Source organism: Prinia subflava, chromosome Z (assembly GCF_021018805.1).
Source record: "Prinia subflava isolate CZ2003 ecotype Zambia chromosome Z, Cam_Psub_1.2, whole genome shotgun sequence".
In the NCBI taxonomy this organism is placed as follows: Eukaryota; Metazoa; Chordata; class Aves; order Passeriformes; family Cisticolidae; genus Prinia; species Prinia subflava.
This window is the reverse complement of record NC_086283.1, coordinates 100,445,877-100,464,850: the sequence shown is the minus strand read 5'-3', so window position 1 is coordinate 100,464,850 and position 18,974 is coordinate 100,445,877. Positions and strand designations below refer to the sequence as shown.

At 45.4% G+C, this 18,974-nt stretch overlaps 1 protein-coding gene across 7 annotated transcripts in view; it reads right to left on the bottom strand.

The window, feature by feature from the left end:
* SMARCA2 (SWI/SNF related, matrix associated, actin dependent regulator of chromatin, subfamily a, member 2) overlaps positions 1-18,248 on the bottom strand; it is a 120,179-nt gene extending 101,931 nt beyond the window's left edge. For 2 of the 7 annotated variants that reach the window (XM_063423777.1, XM_063423783.1), the window contains exons 1-2: positions 18,101-18,248; positions 4,879-5,139 (exon numbers count right to left, since the gene is read on the bottom strand). In XM_063423777.1, coding sequence (XP_063279847.1) covers positions 4,879-5,103 — 225 coding nt within the window. In that variant the 5' untranslated portion in view covers positions 5,104-5,139; positions 18,101-18,248. Of the gene's footprint in view, positions 1-4,878; positions 5,140-16,245; positions 16,467-16,614; positions 16,790-17,026; positions 17,165-17,577; positions 17,603-17,761; positions 17,879-18,100 lie in introns of those variants that run through there. The other 5 variants (XM_063423781.1, XM_063423782.1, XM_063423779.1 and 2 more) reach the window with 5 other exon arrangements.
* Positions 18,249-18,974: the final 726 nt, after the last annotated feature.

The window sequence follows — 18,974 nt, the reverse complement described above, 5'->3', positions numbered from 1 at the left end:
TGTGGTTTTTTGTTTTTGTTTGTTTGGTTTGGTTTGGTTTTGTGGTTTTGTTTGCTTGTTTGTTTTGTTTGTTTGTTTTTTCTGTTTTTTGGTTTTTGTGGGTTTTTCTGGTTTTTTGTGGGGGTTTTTTTGTTTTGTGTTGGGGTTTTTTTTTGTTTTGTTTTGGGGTTTTTTTTGGTTTTTTATTTCAATCCACCTTCCTAGAAAAACAATCAAGCAAAAAAGCACCCCAGCCTTAAAACCAAAGACTGAGTACCAGATTAGTTTTCTTGCAGACCATACATCCTCTAAAACACAGGATCACACAGACTGAACACCAGTGTGTTGTCATGTAACTGACATAACTGCACAGCATAACTGAATGCATTTCTGATGAACAACCAGTCTGAATGTGGTTTTTGCAGCAGGAAATTGGCCACCAATTCCATTTATCTCTAAAAAGATCACTGAATCAGCACTTTACATTAAGTTCTCTGTTGATTTTTCAAGGTTGGCAATACTTCCTTTCTTTTTTTCCTAAAGCAGACACAAACAACAAAAATAATACAGAGAAAATGTCTCCTGATGTTGTGAGCTGTTACTTCTAGGACATTGACAAAACTGCTTTGATTCTCAGAATGTCTAGTGTGTATAGATCTGTTTACCCAATGATATCTGAAATGGGAAACCATCTGCCTGCCATTTTAATGGAACATCTGAGTGAACAACAAGCATATTTAGTAAAAATTACTGTATTTCTGAAGAATTTTTCTCTCCCTCATTTTTTATCTTACTCACCAAAACCAGTAAAATGACATCATTGCAATTATTCCACAGCCAGCAATCATTTGCAGTACACCCCATTACAATTTCACAAAGGAAGTGATTATGTGTCAGGTTACAATTAAATGGAAGAGAAAATAAACTAAGAGCTTATGGTACTCCATCCATCCCTCAAGTGTGCACCGTGCAAATTAACAAGCTACAATGTCATAACCAAAAGTTAAGCAGTTAAAATCATGTGGTCCACCTAGGGCATAAGAAGATACAGAAGGCTGTATCGCAGCATCACAGGATGGCTTGGGATGGAAGGAAACTCAAAGATCATCAAGATCCAAACCCTTGCAGTAGCAGCCTCTAGACCAGGTTGCTCTGAGGCCCATCCAAACTCGCCTTGAACACTTCCAGGGATGCAAAATCGACAGCTACTGTGGACAATCTCTTCTAATGCCTCACTACCCCCACAAGAAAGAATTTCTTCCTAGTATCTAATGTAAACCTCCTGCCTTTCAGTTGGAAACCATTCCCCCGTCACTACCTGTCCTGGTAAAAAGTCTCTCTACACCTTTCCTGGAGATTCCCTTCAGGTACTGGAAGGCTGCAATGAGGTCACTTCAAAGCCTTCTCTTCTCCAGGCTGAACAAACCCAATTCTCTCAGCCCTTCCTAACAGGAGAGGAGCTCCATCCCCCCATCACTTTGGTGGCCTCCTCTGGAGAGCTCCAACAGTTTCCTGTCCTTCCTGGGCTGGGACCTCAGAGCTGATGCAGCCCCCACTGCAGGTGGGGTCTGAGCAGAGCAGAGCAGAGGGGCAGAATCCCCTCCCTGCCCTGCTGCCCACGGGGCTTTGGCTGCAGCCCAGGACACGTTTGGCTCTCTGGGCTGGGCCATGTCCATCCCCCAGCACCCCAAAGCCCTTCTCAGGCTCCCCCTTGATCTTCATCCCCAGCCTGGGCTGATACCAGGAGCTGCCCCAACCCAGGTGCAGCACCTTGCACGTGGCCTTGTTAAAACACCTAAGATTCCCATGGACCCACTTCTCAAGCTTGTCCAGGTCTCTCTGGATGGCATCCCATCCTTCAGACATGTCTGCACCACTCAGGCTGGTGTCACCTGCAAACTTGCTCAGTCCCTTTGCCAGTGTCATTAACGAAGACATTAAATAACAGTGGTCCCAATACTGACCCCTGAGGGACACCACCTGCACTGGTGTCCATCGGGACTCTGACCACTACCCTCTGGAAGTGACTGTCCAACCACTTTCTGATCCATCTAACAGTCCATCAAAACCATCTCTCTCCACTCTGGAGGACTGTTGTGGGGGACTGTGTCAAAGGCGTTTATCAATTCAGACTAAAACCATGTAACCTCGTTCTTCCTCCAGAGAAGCCTCCATGTGGATGCAGAAGGAAAGTGAGATTAGGGCAGGGAAGGCAGCAATGCTTTCTTTTCTAAGTATTTTTTCTCACAAGACTCTCTGAGACTGTTATCTGAGCAGTATCCCTGACAGACTTAAGTATTCCTCCTTAAACATAGCTGTGATGCATCCAAGGCACACATCAGTAAAATTTGGACCTGTATTTTCCTGGAAATTTGGTTGATAGTCCTTAAGAAACTAGCAAGAAATGCTGTTAATTTATTGTTTCTGTCAAAACTGCGTTACGTAAACTAATAGTAAATTTTCCTGTGGAAAGGTCTTCTGGTTACTAAGCGAATATACAATCTTTAGTTTTCATAATAACAGTTCTTAAGTAAACAGGCTTCAGGAATTACCATTTATTAATATAAATTTGTTTCAATCACTGTTTCAGCTATTGATTGATCCTTCAGATTTTTAAAAGCTTTTTGCATTACATTATCACTTGTAAGCTAGATAAACATCTAACACAGAATGAAGTTATTTGACTTAAGCATGTCTATTTTAAAAGAAGACCTCCATGCCACTGCATACATGGCTACCCCACAAAGAAATTGTGTAAACGGGACACTTTTGGTGCAATCCTGAATTTTTAGTGTATTTCATTAAAAATATAGTGTTATGATAGATCATGGCTTGAAAGTCAACATATTTCATATAGCACCAAGCAAAAATGAAATGTTTATTTGGTCCAGCTGCAGGTGGCTGACCAGTTTTTTAATTACACTGAACAACACTCAAGTAATATTTGCAAAATAATCTAGAGGCACAATATTTCTTAGACTGTTCCAACAGCTATCCCAATATGCTATTTCTAGAGGTGCACAGAAAAACAGACCCAAAACCTCATCTAGACCGAAGAAACTAAGATTTTATTTAATGTTTTCTTTTTTTTCACCTGTATCAGTTCAACAGACACATTTTCTAGCTTTACCAAACACATTTGAAGACATGCTGGAACCTCTGAAGTGGAAACATAAAGCTAAATAGCAAGGCTGTTGCTACTAAAATAAAGACTTGTGAAATTACTGTCTTTATTCCACTATCAGAATCAAGGTATAGAAAAGGCAGAGTAATTTAACTGTAACTATACTGAATGATCATCTTTGAATTGGCTGTCCAGACTTTGTGGCGTATTTTTCAAAGTATTTCAATGCCACCTCAATGGGAGAATTTCTAGTCTGGCTCACAGAACCTTGTGAGATGCTCTCTGAAGTCTCTGAAAGAATGTTGTGGGATGACATTTGTTGGTTTATTTCTAATTATAACATAAGATTCACTGCCTGATAGGATTTATCAGTTAAAAACATAATGTGAAGCATTCAGCCATTCTATGGAAAATTCCTGGTGCCACCTTCTTCTTCTACAGGTACGAGAAAAATTGAAAAGAATGAAAGATGTTAGAACCCTGGCTATGAAGTCTTGGGGACAGAGTTCTGAAAAGCTGGGCTGTAATGGACCCCAAAACCAAAAAAATGCCAACTGCAAATTCTAACCTGGCCAACAGCTAAATGAGATACCTCAAGATTCAAATGCAAAGGTTACAGTTACTGCAGATACTGACCTCTCAGAAATCACAACAGGTCAGTAGAAATGGAAAGCTGGATCACAGCCTCCTTCACTTCAGCTAGCCTTTGTGTTATTAAAATTTTCTTAGTTCTTCATGTAAAAGATGATAATGTCATGCCCCTACTGACTGGATATTGTTTTAATGAATGAAACTGATCCATATGTGAGAGTGTCAAGATGAAGATGTCATTTCAAGAGGAAAATTAAAACATATTTCTATAACTTTAAATCAGGTTTTTATTGTAATTTTTTTTCTATGTGCATATAACAATTCCAAGTGGAATCAACAATAGCTGCCAAAATGTTTTCATTATTTTGGCTCTGTAAGCTGCTACTACATATTTCTGAGTAGAACATCAGCAATCAAAATTATTCTGGGTTCTAAATCTCTGGTATAAAACCAAACAAAAATGACAGTACATAAAGAGACCCTTCTCACAAAGGGATTTCCACACGGGCAAGTATTTCCTCAAAGTAAAAAACAGTAATGATAGTCTAAGCATACATAGTCTAATTTAAAGTGTATAACAATAACCACTGAAGTGCAACTATTGGCACACGCTACATGACATCGTTTTATATTCCTTCATAAGATGGAATCTTTATAAAATAATAACTTGAAAACCACGTTTTTCAACCACATTTTCAATATGGAAGAGTAAACAAATTTGTAATACACACCCTCTATGGTGAATTAAGTTTGCTTTGTTTTTTTTTAAGAAAAAGAACAATTTCATGCAAAATTAGAAACCACCCCAGAAAAAAACCACACGTGACATCAAAAAAGACAAAAAGAAGAAAAAAAGAGGCGCTTAGAATGGCATGCCTTAAAGTTTTAATACTATCATTCATTTTTTCCCCTAGTAATATTGGACTTAATGAAAAGTACAGTTTACAAATTAACAGTTCCAAACTACTAACTACAGTTCAAAGTAGACTACTAAGAACATGGAAGCTGTGTTTAATCTGACACACGAATAATCTTCAGCAATAAAGAAAGAAGTAAGAGTGTAGCTGAAGTTTTGCAGGTGATGTGTAACAGCAGTTAAGCAGGTCTAAACACAGTTTAAGTAGCTCTTTTCAGCAGTGGAGAGAACCCTAGAGAAGAAAGGTTCACTTGTAATAAACCATTACCTTATGCATTTGATGCATGCCTTCCTGTGGATAATCTGTAGGCCCCATGGTTGGCATTGGATGTGGGACACTGGGCGGGCCAGGGCTTGGCCCCATCATGCTGTGAACGGAGCCAGGGGATGGTCCTGGTCCTGGGCTAGGTCCCAGAATCGGTCCAGGTGAAGGTCCTGGTCCAGGGGAAGGACCAGGATGAGGCATGGCGCCGGGGTCTGTAGGCGTGGACATCTATCTTCTGTCTCCTTTTCAATTAGCAGAATAGTTCTGGTAACAGAAACAAAACAAAACCACAATTTCTATGTGACGTTAGGGGCATGGAAAAAAAATTCAGTAAAATCTACTGGCAGTTTTTACACACGTACACACACATATGCACACACATCTACATACACATGCTTACATGATCCTTAATGTTGCCCATTAGCTTGAGCATCATTCTAAAAGCCCACTAGAAAGATAAGGATCCTGATAATTCTGTCCATTTGAGCAGTACTCACAGAACAAAGCTGCTGGTGTGCTATGAGAAACATCTACCAAAAACAACAGTTGGACTGACTTGCCATCACCAGATGTGTCACGTGGGCCAAGCCCAGCACAGCAGTAGTAAAAGCAGGAAAGAGAGCCCGGCATCTCTGTAACCTATGTGTTAAAATCTTTCCCTGAACAGTTGTGACTAGCCTGACATTTGTACTTGTAAAGTTCACGGTAATACAGTGAAACAAGCATTAAAAGGATTATTAAGACTATTTTCAGAACTTTTTTTTCATTTGCCCGAGACCAGAGACACACACAGAGCCACCAGTCTGCTCTGGAGTGCTGACTGGGCACGGGCGGAGCCAGTAGTGACAGCGACAAGTTGGAACACGGCCTGACTGCCCCCAACCACCCCTTGCAGAGGAAAAACAGCTCCTGTGTGGAGCCATGGACTGCAGGGAGCAGGGCTGGAGCCAGGGGAACCACAGGGGAGCACTGACATCCACCTGGAACCAGCAGCGTGCCCCAGAGCAGCTGACTAAACAGCGAGGACGGCACTGCCCCCACTCTCTCACATGGTCCCAGCGAACGTAACCAGGGCACAGTGGCAGTGCTCCCCTGAGACCATTTGGGAGCAGCCAACAGAGGCAGTGAACGGACCCAGTACTTGGAGAAGAAGGGCATGCATAATCTTACTAGTATATGCTCTCTCAGGTATGTTTTTGACACGCCACAGAGCTCACTCCCCCTGAAGTCACTGCACCAGCCATGTCAGACTGTCCAGTGGTAGATGCAGCTCTTCAGGACTCAGGCTGCCAGGAGTGCCTAAATCCGTCACAGAAGATTTGTTATTGTAAGTTGCCAGGTTAAGGAGCCATGGGATCAAGTGAACAGCCTGTGCAGTACTCCTGAGAATGAGTGAGAGACTGACAGGCTGCTCTCAAAGAGTCTCAGACATCTCAAAGCTCCACTGAAGAGAAGGTGCAGGTGGACTCAGAACCCTACCATGCAGTAAGGTAGAGTACCTTGAACACAAAACCTGAAAGCTGGTCACTGGCCACACTAGGCAAAACACTCTTACTCCTGAAAACTTGAAGACAATAAATAGGACTGGAATCATTTACAAAAAGTATGATGCCCTGGAACGGGCAGGACAGTAAACTGATGAAGTAGACAAAGGCCCTTCTGGGATAGGGGAACCATCTGGGCCAAGACAGCCTGCCACCCTCATCAAGACTGTCCCTGTTCATGAAAAAGGGAGGTTGATACAGGTGACTCCCTTCTCAAGAGAACCAAAGGCCTGCTACGCAGACCAGACCTCAGCCACATAAAGTCTGCTGCTTCCCAGGGGGCACATGGTTACAAAACCGGGTGTTATTGGTAGATTCTGCCTTTTTTTTTTTTTTAAATCACGGCATGGTCTATACAACAGTTGGTTTACTGATATCTGAAGGGATGTACCTTTCGCAAAATGGAAAAAGGGTTCTACCACAAGAGCTAGCAGGGCTCATTGACAGAGCTTTAAACTAGATTGGCAGGCAGAAAGGGATAAAACCAGGCTTGCCAATGATAAGCAATGGGATGGCACACCAAAACTTCAGGAACTGAGATCGCTCAATCTCCTCCAGAGGTGTAGGCTACAATGAAGTACAGCATGGGAAAGGAGCAAGGAGAAGCTATGGCCAGAAATAAGTCATCACTGGCATAAACAAAACTCAGTGGTATGAGTCCAGTGACTGGTGCACCATGCTGGATGCTAGCAGGCTCTTCAGGAGGGATAGGTAGGACTAGAAAAGCAGGGCTGGAGCATTGTTCATAACAGAGAAACAAGAATGTATGGAGCTTACAACTGGCAACAGCAGGATTGAGACCCTCCGGGTTAAGATTAAAGTATAAACAAATAATGAAGATGTCCTCATGGGACACTGCTATGGATCATATAGGCATAACAATGACATCAATTTCTCAAGTAACCAAGGGACACCTTCAAATTTCTCCTTGTGGGGTAATTCAACCTGCCAGATGTTAACTGGGGACACCACACAGCTGGCACAATCAAGTCCAGGAGATTCTTAAAACATCTGGATGCTACTTCATGGTTCAAGTACTAAGAGAGCTGACTAGGGAAGATGCTCTCCTTGATTCCATGCTTCTTAACAGAAAGGATGTCATGAGCAACATGGTGACTGGTGACGTTCCTGGCTTCAGTGCCCACAAAGTAATCAAGCTGAAAATCTCTGACAGAAGGAAAAGCACCAGCAAAACGACAGCTCTGAACATGAGGAGAGCAGACTTCAGGCTGCTCAGGGAATCACTGAGTAGGGTACCCTGGGAAAAGGCCTTTGCAAGTACTGGGGTCTCTCAGTGCTGGTCACATCTTAAGCACCATCTTCTAAGGGCACAAGACAAGGCAATTCCCGAGTGCCAGAGGCCAAGCAGGTGAGGCAGAAGATGGCCTGACTGAGCAGGAATCTTCTTTGGGAGGTAGAGGCAAAAAAAGAAGGTGCAGGCTCAGCAGAAGGAAGGTCAGCTATGTGGGAGGAATACAGAGATGCTGTTCACCACTGCAGGGAAAAAATTTGCCATGCTGAAGCTCAACTGGAGTCAAAGCTGGCCACAATTGACAGGGACAATAAAAAGAGAGGGAGGTTTCATGCCTTAACAGCAAAAGACAGTGGAGAAATAACATTGTGCTGGTACAGGATGAGGATGGTCACCTCACAAGCAGGGACATGCACACGGCAGAGAGGTTTAATGCTTGCTTTGCCTCTGTCCTCAATGCCAGAGATGAATGAAGGGGTCCCAGTGCCCTCAGCTGGAGGACAGGGCCTGTGAGAAGGAGCAATTCCCAGTTCCTTGTAAATCTGTAGCGCCCAATGGAATTAATCTGAGAATACTCCAAAGAGCTGGCTGATGTCATCAGGAGACCTCTCAACGATTTTCAAATGGACTTGGGAACCCAGATAGGTCCCAGCTGACTGGAAGCTGGCGGGCATCCCAGCTCTGCACAAGAGCAAGAAGAATGAGCCTGGAAACTCCAGGCCTGGCAGTCTCACTTCAGTGACTGGCAAAATTATAGAGAATGCTGTTCTGGGAGGTATTGAAAAGCACCTGAAGGACAATGCAGTCATCAGTCACAGCCAGTATAGGTTCATGATAGAAAGTCCTGCTTGTCAAAATTAACTTACTTTTGTGACAGAGTAACCTACCTACTTGATCAAGGGAAGCCAGTTGATGTAACCTGGATTTAGGATTTCAGTATAGTTTTCAATACTGTCTCTCACAGTATTATTGTGGACAAAACATCCAGCACACAGCTGGGTCAACACATCACATGATGGGCCAACTGGCTGATGGGTTGAGCACAAAGGGTTACAGTGAATTGGGGTGGCATCAGGCTGGGGACCTGTTGGGGGCTCCTCTCTAGGGTCAGTGCTTTTAAACACTGTATTGCAGAAGGGTTTGGGTGGCAAGGGACTTTTAAGCTCATCTAGTGCCAACCCCCCTGCCATGCACAGTTCTACTGGATCAGGTTGTTCAGAGCCCAGTTCATCCTGGCCTTAAACACTTCAATCTCTCTTGTCAGCCTGTGCCAGTGGTTCATCACCCACACCTTAAAGAATTTCTTCCCAACAGCTAATCTTAACATACCTTCTTTAAGCTTAAACCCACTGCTTCTTGTCCTGCCACTGTGTGCCCATAAAAAAAGTCCCTCTCCCGCATTTTCATAAGGCCCCTTCAGGTAGCTGAAGGCCACAATGAGGTCTCCCTGAAATACCCAGTTATCCACGCTGAAAACTGCTGCTCTCTCAGCCTTTCTTCACATGGGAGGTATTTTATCTAACCCTCTTCAACTTCAAGGCCACCTCCAAGATGCAATGCAACAGGTCCATGTCTCTCTTGTGCTGGGACCCCATACCTGGACACAGCGCTCCAGGTAGGATCTCATGAGGGAAGAGCAGAGAGGGAGAACCACCTCCCTCACTCTGCAGGCTACATTTCTTCAGATGCAACACAGGATGTAGTTTGCTTTCTGGGCTGCAAGTGCACATTGCTGGCTTACCTTCTCAAAAGACTTGCATGAAGGACTTGATGGGATACTAAGTTTGCAGAGGATACAAAAGTGGGAGGAGCTGTTGACTCACTCAAAGGCAAAGAGGCCTTACAGAGAAACATCGAAAAACGGGAATACTGGGAGATTACTAACCACATGAAGCTTAACAAAGACAAATACCAAGTTCTGCACCTGGGATGGGGCAGCCCTGGATCCCCCCCCAGACAGACTGAGGAATGAGATGCTGGAAAGCAGTGCCACAGAAAGGGATTTGGAACTCCTGGTCAGAGGAAGGCTGAACATTTGTCAGCAGTGCCCTGGCAGCCAGGAGGGCCACCCGTGTCCTGCGGGCAGCAGGGACAGCATCAGCAGGGCAAGGGAGGGCTCTGGGTGTGCTCTGGGGCAGCCTCACCTCGAGTGCTGGGGCAGCTCTGGGTGCCACAATGAAAGAGAGATATAAAACTACTGGGGAATGTCCAAAGGAGAGCCACAAAGAGGGTGAAAGGCCCAAACCAGAGGCACCATGGAGCAGCAGAGATAATTTGGCTTGTTCAGCCTCCAGAAGACAAGACTGAGGGAAGACCTCACTGCAGTCTACAACTTCCTCATGAGGTAAAGAGGAGTTACAGACATCGTCACTGTATCTCTTCTCTGCAGTGGCCAGTGACCTGAAGTTCTGTAACAAGAGTTGGGTATCAGGAAAAGGTTCTTCTCCCACAGGGTTTTTGGGCACTGGAATGGGCTCCCAAGGGAAGTGGTCACGCCACCAAGCCCGACAGAGTTCTCTGACACATCTTGGGGTGTCCTGTGGAGTGGCAGGAGTTGGACTCAATGATCCTTTTAGGTGACTTCCTGCTCAGGATATTCTGTGATTCTGTGAGTTGATACCTTGGGATTCTGTTTCCTTGTAAAACACAAAGCCTGTGAAGCTTCCCAGTTCAAAACTCTAAGCCATTAATTAGTCCTCTACAACCCCACAACATGACCACAAAAGGAATCAAGTTATCAAATGTTCACAACTGCAAACACCATAGCTTCCCCTAAGAGGCCTATGCTTTGTATGAAGGACAACACGTTTCCACACAACATTACATGCATCAATCATGATATTGCAAAATCTAAGACTGACACTCCCACAGCTCAGTTGCTATATGCATTAAAAGCAAAATTCAACCCATTTAACAAAGGAGACAAACAAACCTAGCACCACCACCCGCATCCAGAAAAACGTATACAGAACCATAACAAAATCAATTACAAAAGTGCTATCAGTATAAGTATCCTAAAATACCTTATTTCACAGAAGACATCTACCTATACCCATGCACTAAAATAAAATCTTCCCCTCTATTCACCTGTTCCTCCTATTTCAAATTCAACTCGCAGCTGACATAAAAACTAGCTCCAGTCTCAGGTTCATTAGTTACACTGACATTTACAAATACATTAAACATATCCTGTGTGCAAATTTGAAAAATTTAGCATTCTTTTTGATAGGATAGCAAGTGTCCAAACTATGAAAAACAGTAACTACCAGAGCTGAATGTCTGTATCACTTATACCAGACCAAGTCCATTCATCATCTTTCTTTGACCAAAAATACAATCACCCCATCTCACATAATTGGGTATTATCAGATTTGTATTCATAGACACTTTGTATACTAAAGAACAAGACAAAAAATAAAGTAACTTATAAAATCTATGGCAAGGAACATAACGTATTGGAAAATACTACTTAAATGCAAGTAACTTCTGTCTAAAGACAGTCACGGAAATAAAGAGACAAAGCAATTTTCTCTGGCAACAGTAGTCCACAAAATTTTAAAAAATGCCACTGACCTAAACTGGAACACAGTATGGCCCTTCCAAGTAGGTATCTGTTCACAGAACAAACCTGTTAAAAAGTTTATAGTTTAACATGTTTCAAAAAAAGCTTAGTTTATTAAGTCTGAGATTGTACTAAAAAAAACCATAGAAATTAGACACCCTGCTTTCATTAAAATTCCATAAAAGCTAGATACCAAATTCATTTAGGCCCCTATGAAAGTCTCATTAAAGTCAAAGCAAAAATCTACAAAAACACAACAGGTCCAACGGTGGCCAAGTTCCATGCAGATAGTATTGGTATTATTTTGGCTAAACTCTGGTGCCTGCAATGAAAAAAGCAGTATGAAGCCAGCTCCCTGCCAAAAGTCAGTGTTGACCTATTTCTTTGGACTGCTTTTTAATGAGTAGTGCCTGTTAGAATTAAAAAGCAAGGGAGAAGCAGAGCCAAAAAAAGAGTAAATGTTTCTAACAAATTACAAGACTACAGTAAAATGAAAAAAAAACCAACTTATTGTTCCAAATTATGAGGCTCTTAGTCCTGATTCTTGAACACATTACACGTTGTTTAACTGTTTTTCAAGTGTTCAATCTTACAATTTCCTCAAAACACTCACTGGAGTAGTACTATTCCCATGACTTCAAACAGGATGTTTTTTTCCCCTGAACCATACTCCCTTACCACCTCTTATATCTGTGTTCATCAACATGACCAATTCTCTTTTGTGAACAGCCCCCAGTGAACTACTGGCAACTGAATTAGTTGTGGTGAATCACATGGTGCTTCCTCTGGTCTCAGAGAATTTCTCCACCTCTGCTGGACACAACGAGAGCTAAGACACAGAAACCAAAAAGGCATTTATTGTAGGTCAGAGGAACTTTAGCCAAATCCAAATACAAAGAAGAGCCACAAAACCAGGAGCTGAAGATTAAGAGAGACACAGGATCTCTGCTCAACTATTTCTAGATCAAACAGTTTAGGACAGTAAATATCTGCACTGTAGACAATTTGAAATGACAGTCTAAGCGTAAATGTTTCTCCACTATCATTTTATATCCACCTAGAAAGTTTTGTAGATGCAACTAATTCACTGTACAATATGGTCTCCATCAGTTCAATGTTTCTATTACACACATTTTGGTAAAAACCTGCTACAAACCCAAAGGTAACAAAAGCAGGGATTTTTTTCACATGAGGAAGTATTAGCAGATCCCAAAGGAAAACACAGCAGGTAAAAAACCATTTGCATTACTTTGGAATTCAAGACCAGCTGTACACCCAAAAAGATCCAGGGATTACAGACTGCTTTGACAGGGCACACACCGAGTCTAAGAACAGATGGAGCTGTAAGTATTTATAATTCTTCTAGCTAGTTCCCTTCAGCATCCAATATAACTTCTGCCTTTCCTCTCAACCTAAATTGAACCTCAGCCAGGATGGTTTGGCCACATCTCCTGCCTTGGATATGTAGTGGAAAGCAAGGAAGCTATACCACTTTGAGCTGATGAAATATGGACCCACAGAACAGCCACAGAGATACTGAAAAACTGACTGTAACTTTGTCTTCACAGAGAAATAGTTAACAATCTACTTCTCCCCAAACATTTCCAACTGCAGTCATGATTCAGGTGGCTTTGAAAAGATAAACTGTAAACTTGTGATACACTATAGGCTAAAGGAGTTATCTCTATTATACTACCATAGAAAACACGAGATTATACTGTCAGTGATTTGTATATCCTGCATAATCTGCTAGCTATAATCAAATTAATATGATCAAAGTAGAAGCGCTGATTAGTAATGATAGCAGGTCATCATCACTAAATAACATCATACTTACAAGCAAATCAGTGTTTTGAATTGTACAACTTCACAAGACACTCTGCATTATCTTTTATCATGATTTAACTATTGCCATTTGATTAAATGACAATTCTATCAATAAACAGGTTTCCATGAAACAAAAAAAACACTGAGAAGACTCACATCTTCAATTAAGATATACCAGAGTTATTAGTTCACGTAACAGAAGCCGAACACACTAACAGCTGAGATTCTGCCTTTGCATACACATGTATGCAATGTTAGTGTAACTTGAAAACCTTCTGCAAGGGAATTTGTAGTTTCAAATACAAACCACAGAACAGAAACACTGAACCTTAATTACTTATTCAGACACCCAGGCCAGAAAAATAGAACCTCTGCAACACTATTTCAGCGGCACGTCTAGCTCTCTACCAGAAACTGTTGCAGGCATCCCCACAGAGCTCGCAAAACGAGTGGAATGCTTACACCAGAAACTTCACTGTGGAGTCGTGTAGTAGAAGAGACAGTTTACTTTAGGATGATAGTCAATACTCCTCATCGTGAAATATTCTGGTACAAATTCTTACTCCTACTGCATAGATGTTTCAGCTTTACACAAAGTTCTACTTTTCTCAACTGCTCTAGCTACCCTCTCAGGTAGCAGCCTACCCTCTCAGGGAAAATGAACATCAGCAGCAAAAAATGACTTGTTAACAGCTGGGAGCTGAAAGTACTGCAGACTGTCAAAAGGCATAATCACAAATCGGAGTGCACACAAGTTAGGCTAAGCTATGCTGCCAGACTTTACTGTGAAGACACGACAGCACAGACATATGATCCTTTCTGAAAGCTTTGCTGCAGAAGACAGTAGCCTTCAGGAAAACAAGAGAGCAAATAGCTGCAGTCAAAAGTTTAATTGCCATCAATGTCCAAGATCAATCCCACGTTTGACACGCATATAGAGTCCACTGTAAATTTCAGCCACAGAAAACTAATATATGACACTACTAAAGAGTAAGTTTTTATACTGTGAGCTTTACTACAGGTACTAATCACCATTATTGAATATTGTCTTCTCATTTGTTTCTAAATAAAAAGACATAAGAGATGCAAGCAGAAGGAAAGGAATGCACCATATTACTGGCAGGCCTTGGCTTTAATCAAACAGGGAAGAAGAAGAGGAAGAAGGGAGAATATGGTTTTAAATTACATTTAAAAATTACTTGTATTAAAGAAGTTACTTGTTGGAAAATATCAATGAAAAAATATATGAAAAACGTCTATTTTCTGTAGAAAACAAACTTATTTTTAACATTTTCTCCAATGTCCCGCCTTTAAATGATTCACTGGGGACTCAAAGTGATAAATAGGAAATATTCTCTGCCAACTGGAGACAAACAGGAAAACGTGAATGCCTAACAACTAATGACTTTACATGTGTCAGAAACAAAGAAAACAACTTTTAGTGTTAGTCTTCTTATTCTACTGTATTTACAAACAAAGTGTGTTTAGGAAAGCTTTAATTAATTCCTTCCCTTATTCATCCTTCTTTATTTTATCTTGGAAATAAGACATGAGCTTTTCTCTAATGCTAATTTTATGACAAGTGATCTTTATGCCATAATGTTGTGCTCACTATCCCACTAGAGAATGGAAAAAAAAACCCAACCTATTCTGATAAAGTCCAAAAGTGATGGAGGTCCAGAAAACACCTATTACACATAGAGAACTTTGATTGCAGAAGGAAACACACAGAAATGTAATGGACATTTTTATGTGTAATTTTCAAAAATGTTCTAAATCATACAAAGAATGTGAAGTTGCCTTCTGAAAAAGCTCACTCGTAGTTCACAGCAATATTACACATCAGAACAACAAAAAACAGTAGAGCGGTAGTGTAGACATTTTTTAAGTTCCTACTGTGCACATTCTTAAATTCAAAATTCCAACAAAAACTGAGGAAAATATATCCGGGGATAGTAATTTCAAACACACCTTTGTCACAAATACATGTAATGTAAGTACGCCAGCTGAAGGACTTTTTCCTCTTGTCAATTTTCAAGCCTCAGGTGTTGGAGAAAGCACTTTCCAAAATTGACAAGAAACGTTCATAGGCTACTTCAGAAAGGAACAAAAAAAAAGATCTAAGACTGCTTTGAACACACTTTTTCGGCACATGTTCGATGCAACACCACAGAAATACCAGTATTACAGCTGAGATATAAGTCATGAGAGAAATAAAGTCTTAGATGAAGATTTACCCTCATCTCTGGCAAGTCCACATATGCTGTATGATCCACTCTAAAATTTAAAAGCTCACTATACATACATTCTTTTTGCTTTCTATTACTGATACATACATATATATATAAAAATATATATACATAAAAACTTGTCTTGAGGCAAGCCTGTCCTTCTGGTACACTACTTCTTTTTCCTCAGAATCACAAAAGAACAAAAGAAACAAAGTCAGAGACAATAATAGGGCAATTAGGTTCCCAAAGAGAAAGTGTGCCCGTATTTGCACAACAATAGTAACTTGCACAGAGGAGACTGCCCCACCCCGAACAAGTAATGCTGGTACACTACCAACTGGTATACTACCAAAGGAATTACATTCTGGTACAGTGTTTATCGTTTGGGTCTCAGGGGCTGTGGTTAAAACCACTTAACACTTCAGAAAGTTAAAGCCAAACAGGAGAGAATGCAAATGGAACAACGCCAAGTGTCACAGACCCCAGATCAATTCCTCTGTGAAGGCATGCAGAATGCTTAAAGCAGTAAAAAACGCGACCAAACCAAAAAGCGAAAAATCAACGACAAATTTTCATCTTCAATTCTTCAGCTGGTTATTTACTTGCATATTCATACTCACATAAATATACATAAAAATACATCCTAAAAAGAACAGCGTTAACGTAAAGGTCGGTAAGTCTGAATAGCAAACATTAGAAGCAGACACTAAGAAAAAAACAATTCGGTACGATGTATGTAATCTGCAGACACTTTTACTCCCTGTACTTGACCATAACGCACGCTCAGGGTAGAAAAACAAAACACAACAAACAACCCAAGCCAATCGTTAAACAGTAACTTCAGACCGAGTTCAGAAGAACTGCAACTTTTCCAGCCGTGCGCAGTTTGCAGTTCCACCATTATAAATTTAAGAGGGGAGGAGACAACACAAGAAACTCCATTTCTGCACGCACCGCGGACACGCGGAAGAGCGGGGAGCCCCGGGCAGCCCCGAGGAGCCCTGGGGCGAGGGGGCCGCCCGCCGCCTCGGCGGCAGCACCGCCGCTGTGCCCCGGCTGCGCGGGCCCTGCAGGACGGGCGGCGCGCAGGCCTCGGCGCCGGGCCGCCCGCCGCCTCCCCCGCCGAGGCGCCGGGGCGGGCGCGCACAACCAGCAGGGCCCTGTTTTCTCCTCCCAGCCTTTCTGGAAAGTTTTCTCGCCGGCCGACAGGCTGTAAAAAAACGTCCCTGCCTGGAAATGCGGCCCCGCTTGCCGCCTGCCCCCGCCCCTCCGTGAAGCAGCGGGTGCGCTGCTGACGGAGCTGCCCGCGCACGGCCCCCGTACCTCGGCCGCAGGCAGGCGGGCGGGCGGCCGGGCGAGCAGCCGGGTCATGCCTCAGGACTGGGCTGGGCCCGTCTCCCCGCCTCTCCTTCCCTCCGCCACCATGTCACACCGAGCAAACATGTCTGTGCGCCTGTGTGTGGCGGCGGTGACTTCCTGATCCGCCGCCGCTCGCACAGGCGGAGGGACGAGCGAGGCCACCCACCCTCCTATCCTCTTCCCCCGCCGCCGCCGCCTCCCGCCTCTGCCCCGCAGCCGCCCGGGGACGGGCTCCGCTGCCCTCCGGCCCCGCCCGGCAGCTGGCTGCAGCAGCGCTCTGCCGCCCACCCCCGCCTCCGGCTGGGCACAGAACTTTTCCAGGTGCCAAACACCGCCGTCCCCTCTCTCGACATAGGGGCAGGCGAGCCGCAGCTACCTGAGCATCCGCGCGCGTGTGCATCCTCGCTCCCGCCCGGCCGGGTTAAAAAAAAATAAATTTCCGCGCACACCGGAAATAAAACGCTTTTTTGCTTGGCAGGCGATTCCAAAATTGTAAGCGCATGTTTTGTGCTACTCTGCTAGGAGGTGGGGAGGAGGAGGGGGGTGAATTTCTGCAGGGAAAACGGGAGGGGTGCGACGACACGCAAGCTATTTTGGGAAGTAAACCGCGACACCTTTCCAACAGGAGTGACTGCACAGTTATAAACAAGAGACCAAAAAGCAACAGGAGCCGCAGCCCTGTCGGGCTAAAGTCCCAGCCCCCGCTTCTTCCCCCTCCCCGGTGTGTGCAATGTTTGTGACAGGCAGGCAGCCAGATGATCCGGATCATGGCCTCCCCGGCTCTGCCGGGGAATGCCGCTACTCCGCTCGCAGGCGAGACCGCTCCCCCATGCACCATGTTCCTCCCTCCCCATGCCTCCCCACTTCCCCTCGCTCGGCTGGGTCTGCGCCAGCGAGTGCCACAGCGGAGAAACAGCCCCGCCGCACCGCGCTCCGCCGCCTCCGGACAGCCTGAACTTCACCCTGCGACCCCCGGCAGCCGCGCCGGAGCCGCCCACGGCCCGTCCGTGTGGGCTGTCGCTCGCCCAGGATGTATTTCTCCCGCAGCCGCTTCGCCCGTAGCCCGTGACACGCTCGCTGGGCGGCAAGACCGAGAGTGCCGCTGACTCACGAGTCAGCCACCGGCGACTCCGTGGGGGTTCTGTCGCTGCCACTCCGGAGATCCGCATCGTGATTATTCCAGAATAATACCGGATCAAAACTTTCTTCTCTCCACCCACTGGGGGATATAAATATTCGGGAGGGCCGGGCGCCGGGGAAGGTGGGGAGAAGAAGCAGGTGGCACGGCGGGGACCGGCGGGGCCGTGCGCGGGGAAGGGGACGACGGAGAGAGGGACGACGGAGAGAGGGAAGGTGGGCACGGTGCGAGCCGGCACAGCCGCTGACAATAAAGGATCGTGCAGGGCACGGGGAGCCGGCGGGGTTGGACCGAGTTGCAAGTTGTATTTACCTTCCGCCCGGGCGGCGCGCCGTGCTGACTGTCGCCCCTCTTCCCCGTCAGTGAGTCACCCGAGTCCAGAACCGGAGCGACGGACTAGATTACGAACATGACTTCATTGATGACAGCCATTCCCTCCTATTCCTAAACTCCTGCCCCTCCTCCTGCCCCCCCTTCGCGGACGCCACTGCTCAGGCAGCGCTGCTGCCATTGGTCCGCCGGGCGGGGAGTGCCCGCCCCCTTACGTAGAAGGGGCGGTTCTATTGGCCGGGGAGGCTGTCGCTCACCGGGGAGGCCGTGGGGGGGGGGGGGGGGGGTGGAGGTGTGGAGGCGCGCGCGGGGCGGGGTGCGCTGCGCTCCGCGGCGCCGCGCGCAGGGCGAGCGCTCCGCGGCGGCGGCGGCCGTGCGGCGGCGGGCGGCGTGCGCTCCCCTCGGGGGCCGCCGCCGCGCTCCTGCGCCACTCCCAGCTCGCCCCTGCGGCGGGGAGAGAGAGGGGCAGGAGCTCTTTCCGTAACGAAGGCGGCAGCAGTGCGCGGGCGGCACTCGCGGGAATAGTTTGGGGAAGAGGTGAAGAAGGTGCTGGAACTGCGCCGTGCCTCTGCCCCGCTGGAGGGGCGGGGAGGAGCCAGCCTGTCGGGCCTGGGATCAGCTGTGTCTGGCTGTTGGAGTGAGACCGTGTGTGTGTGTTTGCCCAGGGCGGGTGTCTCCCTCCCTTTAAAAAACAACAAAAACAAACGTGGTGGGGCAAACTGAGACCCCGTCCCTTCTCTCCGGTAGCAGAGGGGGCTGTCGTGGACGAGAGCAGGCTGCTGAGAACGTTCCGGCGGGACCGGCCTGCCAGGCGGGCTCCGGCTCCAGCGGCGGCGCCCGGGGGCTGCCCGCAGCC